The sequence below is a fragment of the Gallus gallus genome, chromosome 2 (genome assembly GCF_016699485.2).
Source record: "Gallus gallus isolate bGalGal1 chromosome 2, bGalGal1.mat.broiler.GRCg7b, whole genome shotgun sequence".
Classification (NCBI taxonomy): domain Eukaryota; kingdom Metazoa; phylum Chordata; class Aves; order Galliformes; family Phasianidae; genus Gallus; species Gallus gallus.
The window spans coordinates 111936199-111949697 of record NC_052533.1 but is presented as its reverse complement, the minus strand read 5'-3'; the positions used below and the strand labels follow the sequence as shown (position 1 = coordinate 111949697).

Sequence of the window (13499 nt, the reverse complement as noted above, 5' to 3'; positions counted from 1 at the left end):
GGTGCACAAATAAAATAGCCGTTTTGCTGAACACTCTCAATATTAGGTGTGTAGACACATCCAGACTATTTATATTTGGTTTAGGAATATTTCCTTTCACAGTAGATCTTCCTCCTCTAGAAGATGTTGAGCGGGAACATGTTGATTCAGCAAAGATGAAGCACAAGGTATTTTCACTGTAGGATAGTGTGTGAGAGAGAGAGAGAAATCGGATCTTAGATTAACACTTCTTTGTAACTTGAAAAGATGGAGAGGCCATCAGTCCTTTGGGATAGTGGAAAAGACAGCACTGATCTCAGAATGTGCTATTTCCACAACTCATGAATCACTCATGGTAAATGTAGGGTACATGGACTTAAACTCACTAGGATTATGGTAACCAAATCTTTTTGTATATGTGTGAGATAGTTCTGGTCCAGAACACCTTTATGGGTGTTATCTCTTCCTTCATTTCTGTTCCTTGATGTTCTTCTTGTATTACAGACACTTAGAGACCTTTCTTCTTCATTATCTGTCTTGTATAATAGTAGTCAGCAAATAGTTGATGTATACGGTGTCCGTAATACTTTCTGTGGTTTTGCACAGCTGATTTATTATGGTTGAGCAAACATGATGTATTTTCTTTGCCATAGGTAAACCTCTCCCCATCTTGTGAGGATATATTTCTACTGTATATATTTCCTCCCTTGGTGATGTCTCTGCTGGCAATTTCTAAAGCAGGGCCTCTTAGAAATGGACAAAGACTCACACCAGCTTCCCATTAGGAAGAGCAAATGGGCAGGAAGATAGCAAATTCCTAAGAAACACAGCTATAAAACATTGGCAGAACCAAAGTCCTCACAAGTAAGGATAATGATATCGCTGCCAAACTCTGTCCTGTTGTTATCATTCTCTGGAGTTTCACTTTTGCCTTTGCAGTCTCGCATTTCTATTCTATTTTGTACTAAGATAATCAGTAACAGAAGTGTAAACCTTTTTGGGAAACAGCCAAGGCAACCAAAACTAGGGCAATGTGCTCTGGACTAACTTCTTTGTTCATCAGCTCATAAAAAACATGAAACACTCTTGATTGTTGATTGCTAAAGTTTTTATATCCATGCTCATACATGGATGTAAAAGAGTAACCATAGGCATTGGGGAAAATAGTGTTACTATGATAACTAATGAAAACCTCTTTGTTGATAATTGGGCACTGACTCTTCCCTTGTCCTTCTGCATGAATTCATACACTGTACTATTTACAAACTTTTTTTTGGGAAAACATTGTCTTCTAATAGTTTTCCCTTGAAATTATGGCCTCATTTTCATCTGTCTTTGCAGCTGCACTCTGCACTTCCCGAGTAAAGAAAGGCAGCATCTGCAGTAGTGCCATGCTGCAGAAGAGGAGCAATAAGGATGGAGTTAGCCTCTCTGTGCTATAAATCTCAGGACTGTGGCTGTGGCATGTACAAAGACTGACATCTTCTAAAAGGAGGTTCAAAGTGACTGAACCACTGTAACTAATCTCTGTAACTCTTTTGGATCATGCATCTAACACTGCTCACCTTTTCTCTTTAAGAAATCAAAGCATGGCTACCCCTATTCCCCAAGTGAGCCTATCTGCTGCATGAAGAATGTATATAAATAATAGCAATTATCCTCATTGGTGCATTGCTCTGACTTTGCCTGTGGGTTTTCCTTGGATCAAGTTGAGTTGGATGACCAGTTGGCGGCTGGTCATGAGCGGTGTCCCCCAGGTTTCAGTACAGGGTCCTCCTCTATTTAGCATCTTTATTAACGATCTTGATGAGGGGATTGAGTGCACCCTCACTACGTTTGCAGACGACACCAAGTCGGGAGAGAGTGTTGATCTGCCAGAGGGGAGAAAGGCACTACAGAGGGACCTGGATAGACTGGATTGATGGGCCAAGGTAAACTGTTTGAGTTTCAAAAGGGCCAAGTGTTGGATCCTGCATTTTTGTCACAACAACCCCAGGCAACCCTACAGGCTTGGGGAGGAGTGGCTGGAAAGCTTCCTGATGGAAAGGGACCTTGGTGTACTGATGGACAGTTGGCCATCAGTATATGCCATCAGCCAGAATATGAACCAGCAGTGTGCCCAGGTGGCCAAGAAGGCCAGTGGCATCCTGGCTTGTATCAGGAATGATGTGGTGAGCAGGACCTGGGAAGTAATCCTGCCCCTGTACTCAGCATTGGTGAGGCCTCACCTCGAGTACTGTGTTCAGTTTTGGGCACCTCAAACAGAAAGGACATGGAGGTGCTGTAGCAGGTCCAAAGATGGGCAACGAGACTTGTGAAGGGCTAGGAGAATATGCCCTACGAGGAGCGATGGAAGGAGTTGTTTAGTGTGGGGAAGAGGAGGCTGAGGGGAGACATTATTGCTCCTGTATCTGAAAAGCAATTATAGTGAGAGCAGGGCTGGTCTCTTCTCACTGGTGACAGGTGACAGGACGAGGGGAAATGGCCTCAAGCTGCACTAGGGTAAGTTTAGGTTGGATATCAGGAAAAACTTCTTTACAGAAAGGGTTGTTAAGCACTGGAATAGGCTCCCCAGGGAGGTGGTTGAGTCACCATCCCTGGATGTGTTTAAAAACCGTTTGGATGTGGTGCTCAGGAACATGATTTAGCGGAGGGTTGTTAGAGTTAGGGTAGTATGGGTAGGTTGCAGTTGGACTTGATGATTTTTAAGGTCTTCTCCAACCTGAGCAATTCTGTGACTTAATGGCAGTGGACAACAAAAGTCTAAACAGTTGATTTATGGAAAAACATTCATATCTCTGACAAAATGTATGTATGTTTGATATTATAGATTACGAAAGGAAAAGTCTGTATTTTTGAGGCATTGTAAATGTATTTTTATAAACATAAAGAAAATTCATACAAAATGTGTACTGTTTCTATATTTGTTTGTTTTTCTTTGTAGCAGAACAAATGTCTGGTTCTCTTGTAAGCCTAAAAGAAATATTTTTCTTCCTTACTGGATAGTTCATGGTCTGAGTGTCAGGGAGTCCAGTGAACCATTTTGAGTCAATGTTAATTTTATAAATTGCATTCCCTTTACCACAATTCCCATGAAAAAGGTATTCAGCTATATGATCAGTCTTAGAAAATTTTAATAGGACCCTTGAAATCTGCTTGAATTCAACTTCTTTAAAAAAAGAAAAAGTCTCTTTCTAATGGAAGCTGTGAAAGTATCAGAGTCTTATGCCTTAGAAGTAATTTTTTTCCATACATAATAGTGAAACTCCACTGTTATAATATGTGGGCATTTAAAATATTATTTTTAGCAGTGTGTGGCTTGGACTCCTTTTGTTTGTTTTGTGTGACTTCTGTTATTATTATTGTTCAGTATTCATGTGATTTTCATCGCAATTTCTGTATTTGTTTTTCAGTCTTTTCCTGGCCCAAGTCTTGAAAGTGAAGATTTTAACATACCTCCTATCACTCCTCCGTCATTGCCTGACCATTCACTGGTGCACTTGAATGAAATTGAGTCCGGATATCACTCTCTGTGTCATCCAATGAACCATAATGGCCTCCTTCCATTCCACCCACAAAACATGGATTTACCTGAAATTACAGTTTCCAACATGCTTGGCCAAGATGGGACACTGCTTTCCAATTCGCTCTCTGTGGTAAGCATTTTCAGTCTTTCCCTTTTTGTACTACTTTAAGGTGTGAAAATGTGTACATGCAAACCCAGGGCTAGCTCCTACACCATTGAATTCATAGAGCTGGCTGACCTGACCCTCAGTTTTGCATCATACTATGAAATTCTCCTCCCACTGGAGGCAATGAGGGTTTTACAGGTGAATTCCTCAAAGCCAGGATGATACCCACTGCCTGGAACAGTCTTAGTCCTACATTACGCAGCTTTAAATAATGACAAAAGCAGGCCCAGGGTTTTGACTTCACTGGAGCAGGATTTAGATCCAGATGGCTGTTGTTCTATATTTTTTTTTTCTTATGAGGCTCTTTCCATTCTAATTAGCATGTACTGAAAGATGTACAAAAATTTAATATCTCCTTTCTTGTTTACCACACGTTTGGAAAACAGCAAATGTTATTTCTGATTCTAGGCCAAATCTTATAGCCTTTTTACAGTTTCCATTCCTTATCCAGGCAGAATCCAATTGAAATGACTGGACAATTTGCTTATAAAATCTGTCAGATAGTCATTATGGTTGTAGTCTTAGGAAGCCTTATATTATAAATCACTTCTTTGAATGCTAAATTGCTTGCAACAACTGCAGAGCTACTTTACATGTTACATTTTCAAGAGGGCTCTACAAATAATTGGTATACTTCCTGCATACCAGCTCCCTATAAGACCTTTTTACAGAGGCCATTATTTCATGCTGGCACCAAGTTCTAAACCAAAGAGTAAAAAATTCCCCAGTAGAGAATGGGGCCTGGTGCTGTGTGGGTTTCACTTGACTCCAGGCATTCTTCTAAATGGAACTGCAGATCCAGACAGATGAAGTTAAGGATCTGTTCTTGTCTGGGCTTCTCACCAGGACAATCAGAGATTTAGTGAGCTGTGTCCCAGCTGGGAAGCTCTGTGCCTAGAGACTGAGGCTCTTTAGGCTTCCACCTCACTAGCTCTTCACTGTATTGACTAAAATAAAATAATAAATCAGCATTGGAGCAGCATGTGGAGGTTTAGGGGCTGAGATAACTGAACTCAGCTCCTCATTAGTCCCCCAGGCAAAAAGCCTCAGAGGCCAGGGCTGGGGGAAAGCCAGGTTGGCCAAAGAACTGAGATTGTAAGCTGGAAGGAAAATAGTTTGCAATGAAAATCTGCCTTGTCACAGGGTCTCACTGCAACTTAGTTAAAATAAAGATGCCATGGTTGCAAGGAGCTCTGCATTCTCTCTGAGAATGTCCAACAAGCTGTACTGAAGGGGGACTAGTCTTGGTGTCTTATGTGCTGCTTAGATGTTATTGATTTACAAGTATGTTGCATACTTCATTTTTGAGGTCAGACTCTGACCCCAGGGTTATGTTCAATAATGGGAGGTGTGAGGGTGGGAGGAAAGATTTTCATACAGAAATATAAATATGCTTTGTGGAAATGTTTTTGATTTTACTTGCATTTCTACAAAGCATATGTGAAAGAACATGAACTAAATCTTTTGTGAGATGCTCAGGATCAGAACTATGAATGGATCTAAGAAAGTAAGAGAAACTCATGGCACTCCAGCAAGACAATCAGTATTTCATTGGATTGACCTCTTCTGAGCTGTGGTTATGGCTCAAAACTATGCAGTCTTTTAAGCTCTGATGTTCCGCATTAACCTCTTGCAACAGGCTCTGAACAAAGGGCCTTGAGAGTTTGTAGAACATCACCGTGAATTATTGCATTTAGGGCAAATGCAAAAAAGACCTGAATAATATAACTAGACAATTTTTCTACTGGGACTTAGTGTAGATCAGAAAAAAAAAATGAAAATCAGAACTCGGGAAAATATGCATTAAATTTAAACAGTCATTTCTCAGGATTCATTCAATAAATAAAGCATGATCTTTGAAGTATCATGGGCTAACTCCATTGTTATACTTAACTTGCTTGCCCTTCACATGCAAGAGGGCCTCTTAACTAGCAATAGTTTCAGCTCAAGCTGTCTTGCCTGTCAAGGGGATTAAGCTGCATCTCACATTAGTACAACTGGTAGGTTGTTAACACCACAATCTGTACAGCTCAAATACTGTTGTGCAGTATGGTTCCTCGGATTTGAATTTGGTAACAAGAGGAATTAACTTGAGAGAGATAATTTAAGTTAATTCTTCAGTGAATTCAGTGCCTTCTTTGGTAAATTGAATGGTTCCATTGTGCTTTTGGCCTTCCATTGATGAAGAAAAACAGGATTTTGTAGATTTAGCATTCTTTACATAGTATTGAAGCTCTTCTTTATAATCCAGAAACATTACAACTTTTCTTCTCCATTATGCCTCTTTTTTCTTGCTATTACTTATCTCTAAGTTTCCCTTTTACTATCTCATCAAACTCTGATCCATTTAACAACTATTTGCCTAAATCACTTTTATATTGCCCTGCATAGAATATAATGAATAAGTTTCTCCAATGTGCCTAAACCCTTGTTCTGTGTAATTTCTAGTATATCAGCTATCACTTAGGGTATTTGGAAACTGTGTATCTCACTTCATTTTTCAGGGCACTAGTAAGTATTTTTAGAAAAAATTATTCTTAGAAATTAACCTGTTGGCTGTTCTCTATCCCTTATTAATTTCACATCTTCAGCAAATTTTACTGGTAGTGAGACAAATTCAGCTGCAGTGCAATGTGCATCTGATGGAAGATTATTTTTTTTAGTTTCAACATCTTCTCTTTTAGCAAGTTTTTAAACCTTGTTGGTATTGTAGCAACGATATCTAACTTTTTGTCAGCTTTAGAATCAATGAGTGGTTTTCACTTGCTGTTTTTATAGATAAAGTGTTAATCAATGCTAGCTAAATCAGAGATAGGAAGCACATAGATCTCAAAAGCAAAGTAGTAAAGCATTTTGTACACTGTAGCATTTCTCTTTCATCTCAACTGCCAGGTGTTTTCAGATGAGTATTTCCATTATTTTGGTCAGATTGAAATTGAGGATTTAGCCTTCCTAAAAATCCTTCAAAACTCCTGTGGTTTCATAGTGTACAGCACTCCCTCCAAGCTTCAAGTGAAATCTCCTTGAGTAAGGATTGCAGGATTTGCCCCTAAATTCTGTAAGCGTTCTTCTCTGTGGAAGTGCTTAAACGCACACAATAAGAACCCACTCCTGGCTTAGTGAATTCTTATTAGGGATCAGCTTCTTACAGTTTTTTTTACACTGTGGGAATTCTTTCTGAAAAAAAAATTTACAATGCTGGGAGATGGAAATTTCCTGTTACCATTTACTGTCTGGCACTTAAATTTGAAATTAACCTCCTTTGAAGTTTTTAGATTGATTGAAGTTCCTGTTGTACTCCCAGTACTTGAAAAAAAATATATCACTAGCATTTCCCTTTTTCAATATTCTGCTGTCAGTTCATATGTTGGCTTCTACATTTATTTTTCATTTTTTTCCACTTAGGTGACATATTGGCATACACATGCATGCACACACAACACACACACTCATTTATACCCTACAGTCACATACAGATTTATTCAGATGCTCGTAATATTTGCATTTGCATTGGCTACTGGGGGTTGAGAAATCTATGGAATTCATGCAAGATGGGAGTATGGCAGCATAGTCTAGCCCCAGCATGGTGGTCCACATGTGGCAGCTCTCCAAGGTCCTTCTTCCAAATGGATATGGCTTTTATTCCTGCTTCGTAATTGGATTCAGTTAGATACAGCTATCGCTGTTTAAGGAAAATGTCTTCGTGCTCTGTAGGCATGTTTGTTTTTATACAACAGGATAACAATCCCTTTCCAATGTACTATAATTGAATGTAGGTTTGGTTCAGTTTCACTTAGGCCTTGACCAGCCAGCACTTCTCTACATTAACTTTCCTAAAATATTCCAAGAACTACAAGAAACACTCTTCCAATATTTGGAAAAAAAAAAAAAAAAAAAAGCGTGTATATACACACCATCTTATGAAAATGGGCATTTATCTGTAAATGTGCTTCTGGATGTGTTGTATAGAATGAGTTTTACTGTGTGTCCTTTCTATCAACAAAATTACAGTCATTTCAGCTTTAGTATATACAATAAATGGTTGCTTTTTCCTCAAGAAACCAGGGTTAAAATCACACTGTTGTTTTCAGATACAGAGAGAAAAGCTATTTTTGGAATGCTTTTGGTTCATCCCTGTTCTGATCTTTTTGAAGATGTTACTCGTGATGGTATACTATAGAAAATTTGCAAGAAAGAAATAAAAGAGACTTCAATTTCTTGGAATGCGTCAAATTCCTGGGTTTGAACTTTAAAGTGGAAAAGATGTTAAAAGGCAATAAAATCAGGGGATTTATTTCCCAAATGCTCTACTTGCGCTGGCAACAAAAGCCAGCATAATGTATATACTTAGGTTTATTGTCATTTTTAGTATACAGTCAAGGTACGCTTTGAATTCAAAGACTACTGTACAACTGTTTTGACAACCACCACATCAGTAGGTAATGTGCAGGACATATGAAACCGAAGCAGAAATGTTTCTTTAGGTCTATAGGGAGAGCAGTACATCAATGAATTCAGATATATTAGAGCAGCATGAATTTCTAATATGTTGCTCTTATGAAAAAGACCACTGGCGTATTGAATAATGCTGCTTTCAAAGCAGAGCAGAACGTGTGATTACAGACAATTTCATTGCTGTTTTAAAAATAAATATTTTCAAAATCTTGAGGTATTTTATTTCATGTAATGCATAAAATATGTAGCAATGGACTAGAGCTAAAGATCTTCCTGGGCACTGAAGAGTAGGTGATATCAGCTGTAATTGTTCTGATGTGGAATAATAGACGTATTAGTTTGAAATAAAATGCATGTCACAAAGGCCCATGTCCTTATATTTTAAAAAAAAAAGCAATAAAAAGCTTTTTTTTCCCACACTGTGACAGAAGAATAAAGGCAGTGAATAATTATTTAACATTATGCCCCAATTCATCAAAGCCTGAACAATTACACTATACAGTTACACTATACTTTTTCATGAATTATATTTTTTAGATATGCAACCCATGAGGGAATAATATCTTAAACAAAATGTGCTACTGTGTAATATTGAAGAAAAGAAGGCAGCTGCTTTTTTTTTTTCATTTCTCATCTCAGGTGGAATGACACTGGTGTTTCTTATTCACAGTACAGTTGCTAAGAAATCCAATACAGGATATTGCTGTTGTTATAGCTGGGATGTATTTAAGAGCTTCATAAATATTAGTTTAAATTCAGTATTCATGACTCATCTCGAGGCTGACCTATGTGGTTGATTTTTCTGTCACCTTTAGGCGTTAATGCAAACTACTGAATCAAACAGAAATTTATGGTACTGATGAACAAAATGAATAATTTTCATAACAACACAAAATATTTGTCCCTTCTAACCTATGTGTTGAGATTTGCATCACAGTTGGATACTTTTTCTAGCTTGTATTGCATGGTAGTGGTAGAAGATACTTTCAGTCTCTGGTGAATACTTCACATTTGTGTCTCATTACCAGGCTCTGGTCTTCAGTTTACATTAAAATTTACTGTTATACTACACAGACCTGCTGCTACCCCAAATTTTATTGCAGTGAATTATTGCCATCAGAACCACCAAATTATAAAACTGAGGTCATAGAATACCTTGTGTAAAAATATGCTTTCCCTCTTATTAAGCCACTTTTTTATTCTTGTAGGATATCTTGCTTTAAAAAAAAAAGAAAAAAAAAACACACAAAAAACCTTAATTTAGAAGCTGAGGTATCTCACTGAAATAAGCTTTATGTGAAAAAGGGTTACAACAGTTAGTGCATGTTTTGTCAAGCAGCCAAACCATAAGGATACGCAGCTAAACCTTCAGCTGATGTCAGTTGGCATGTCTTTATTGTCTTCTCTGGAATTATGATGATTTATTCTATCCAGGGCTCTGGGACATCATGTTTATTGTTCCTTACTTTTGATGTCTGCTGTATGTTTTGTCATCAGTAAGGCAACAGAAAATATATGCAGAGAAACTGATTAAGAGGTAACTTGATCAAGGTTTTATAAATTGCATATATGCTAGTAGAAGGCTTTTGCTGTGCTATAAAAAAAAAAAAAAGAATTAAAGCTTTCAATATCTACAAATTACAGCTGTTTAAAATCAGACTGGAAACAAAACATGCATTTTTAACAGTAACAGAGATATACCATTTATTTAATAAACTGTGAAGGTGGTAAGTTTTCTGAGGATTGAAATCAAGACAGGGCATCTCTTAAACAGATCTGCTGTAGCTGGGACTGGTCTAATGACCTTCCAGCTGCAGCCAAGGGGCCAGAACCTTCCTGTGAGTCCTCTTGTGCCCTGGGGGCAATGAACATTATGCTATGGTAGAAGCGATGTCACTGGTAGCGCCTCAACTGGTAACACCTCTGCAATTGTCCCCTCCCAATTAAAATCAGCATCCTGTGGTTGCAGGCTACTGATGGACCCCACCTCAAAGCTAGGACTAGAATTGCTGTGAGAATTTTTGTGATTAGTGTTTTTCACGCGCTTAGCTTTTTTTCTGATCTTAAAGCATTTAGAAGAACTGTCTGTAACTACTAAGAACTTACATTAAAGACAAAGCAGGTAAACATTTGCCCACTGCTGCAAGAAAAATATACACAAATGACCAGAACTCATTTCTGGGGGGTATACTTCCAGGTCTCATCTTAATTGCCAGTGAAGCTGTTGATTTAAGCATTGTGCTTATATGTGCTTATAACTTGAAACTCAGTGTAGCTGATATATTCCACAAACTAGGGAAAAAAGCATACTTAGTGTAATTTCAAGATGAAATAACAAGGTGACATTTTATTTTTGAAAATCGCCCTCTATAGAAAACGCTTTGGTAAACTACTTTCACAACAGTTACCCATTGTCTAAGTAGGACTTTATTTCCTACATGCAGTTGCAAAACAATATCCTTGTAGAAGTATTAATTGTTTCATTAACCAGATCCCCTGGCATGGGCACAGGCTAAGACACTAGGAATGTGGCGAGGACAGAAAGCTGGTGTATGATACAGAAAGATGGTGTATGATACAGCACCTCACTTGTGAAGGACTCACAGGAGTGATTAATGCATAAGCAGCATTGTAGCTGCACGTGTCAAACAAAACAGATAATAGAGTATGCAAATAGAGAAAACCTAACTCTCAGAAAATGTCAGAAATTCAGGGGTTTCAGCAGGAGAGATTGTTGACTTTTATCTGCAGCTTTTAACATTGCGTGCAGTTGTCGAGAGCAGCAAGATAATGAAATGTTTCTGAAGACTCAGTCTTTGGCAAAAAAAATTGTTAGTGATCCTGTAGATGGAATAGAAATGAAAAGTCTTCCTCAAAAACAGTGAAGATGCTTTGGTGAATACAAAAAGGAAGGAGAGGCTCACAGTGCAGAGGAAATGCAGAGTTTTGTGCATCAGGTGGAATAGCATGTCTTTCCGCTTGTCTTCATTATTTGAACGTATGTATTTGCATCACATGAATCTCTGAAGCAACTGAGAAGACTGAACCCACAGCATGGATTTTCACTGCATTCATCAGCTCATCCCATCTTGTTATCCTGCTTAGGGAGCAGAAGAATATGTTTTATGGACAGAACTCCAATGTGGCTTGCAGGTTTTAACTCAGTCTGCCATTTGTGTGTTGGAAGTTTGCATGTGCTAAAAGTCTGGGACAACAGCAGCCCAGAGCTTCGTGCTGGTTTTACTTGCTGGAACTGAACTTGCTGAATTCGTATAGACACAGATATTTAAAAAAACTTTAATTAGCTTACTTTGGAAAAAATACTGCACTCTTAATTTTCTTGATTTTTTCTGACTTGAAAGAATTTAAAAGGTTTGGCTAATAGTTCACACTGTTTTTCATCTGTTTTATTATTTTCACAATACTTGAAGTGTCCTTGTTTCTGTTTTCCATCAACAGTGTTATGACTTTTTGCAGCAGCAAGTATAACTCTGCAGGAAGAAAAGTTTCTACTTGGCAATGTTTTGAGATTTGGAGAAAACAAAATCTAAAAAATAACATTTCTTATTTTTATCCCTATTTCTTTCTCAAGGCAACTGTGAAATGCAAAGATCTCTACTCTTCCCCAGGTCCCTCCAGTAACACAAAGGTTCATTTTAGCTTGATGTTTGTCTGTTTCTTTTCCCCTTCACTAACACAAAATCTGTACAGATACACTATATAAATGCCCTTTCTCATGCTGAGATTCTCTAGGGACAGCATGTAAACCTTTAACCTCCACTGCTGGAATAATCCTGTACTTCAGCCACTTAGGATCTCATCCATGTAGCCTCACTCACACACCTGTTTTGAACAGCATTTATAACATCGTGAATTGGGCAGTAGAGATATGAAAATGAATGCTCTTAATTGATTTTCTGTGCACTGTATATTAAACAGGAACTGAAACTAGTGCCAAATTATTGAAGTAGATACAACAGATTTATACATTGTACTGCACGTGGTTGCATCATAGATTTTTACCAAAACTCTAGGGTACAAATGATATTGCAGTGCCTGATGTTTAGTAACATCAACAATAGTTATCTCTGCTATTTAAGTTAATGAGAGAAATAGCCTAGTTGCTGAAGTGAGATATGGCATACCTAATGGATGACAGGAGGAGGCTGCCCCATATCCAATCTTCGCAATTACGCTTCCCTACCAGTTGCTATGAGGTACATGTCCCTTCACTTCATCCTTACAAAATTTTTCTTGACTTAAAAGATGTTTGAACCTAGATGCTTTGGTCCATGGCAAAAAATAAAAACCCACAAAAAAACAAAAACCACCCTGGGCATGGAGGATTTATAGGATCAGGCCCTGTGAGAATGCAACGCTTTTTTTTATGCTCCTTCTAATACACTTGAAGATTACCTTCATTCACACATAAAGAATTTCAGAGATTAACTCAGTAACTAAGCTTCTGTTTCCTACACATGCACTAATATTCAAGTGTGGGATCCCAGTTTAATGAATTTTACTGTACTACTCTTTCTTATGAAGTAACATAATAAGTGTTTAGTGCAATAGGCTTAGTGCTGATCTGGATATTAAGTGCAGCTTAAGTTGCCCAACAGAAAGTATAGAGTGTAAAATAACCACTGGCAAAACTTTTTGAAATTGCATTTTCCAGGAAAAATAAACCATAACATTTGAAATGCTAGAAGCATTTTATGCTTTTCTAAGGCCTTTCTTTTGTCTTGAAGTGCTTTGTAGTCAGTAATTAGCTATGAAAGTAATGTACTAATAATAGTGCAAGTAGATATTTTCAATATCAGTCCCTGTTGTCTATCAAATACTATACTGTAGAGTAGAAAGACATTTACCTTATTAAAAACCCAGCAAAATGTAATGCACAGTATGCAAATACGGCTGAGTGCCAAGATGAAAAAGGCTGAAAAAGACAGATCTTAAGAGAGGAAGAAGGTGACTCTATATTGTAGGACCCATAATAATGAAAGTATTACCAGGAACTGATTTCATCAGTGATGATCAGTAACAAGAAGTTGAGCAGTAGTGTGGCAAGAGGCAACTTTCAATATTAGAACTAGCAAAAGTCCTTAAGTATAATAAAGGCAAGAACTAGCTGCTATGAGGTATGCATAATAGTATAAAGCAATTATAGTGTCTGCATGTAATGATAACTGAGACCTTTAAGCCATCACACAACCTGGAAGTGTTACAACAGCCTTGTTTAAGGGCCATGAAAAACATATGAAGGTTGTTTCACTTGCCCTTGAAACAGTCAGCTCTAGGGAGAAACGAAGCATCTGTTTAACCACACAGTTTGATACTGCACAGCCCCAGACTCCCAGTCCCATGCCTACGGGA

The 13499-nt window shown here is 37.9% G+C and overlaps 1 protein-coding gene across 7 annotated transcripts in view; it reads left to right on the top strand.

Moving 5' to 3' along the window:
- TOX (thymocyte selection associated high mobility group box) overlaps positions 1-13499 on the top strand; it is a 220222-nt gene that overhangs the window by 125177 nt on the left and 81546 nt on the right. For all 7 annotated transcript variants that reach the window (XM_015282676.4, NM_001389398.2, XM_015282675.4 and 4 more), the window contains one exon: positions 3393-3635. In XM_015282676.4, coding sequence (XP_015138162.2) covers positions 3393-3635 — 243 coding nt within the window. The remainder of the gene's footprint in view (positions 1-3392; positions 3636-13499) is intronic.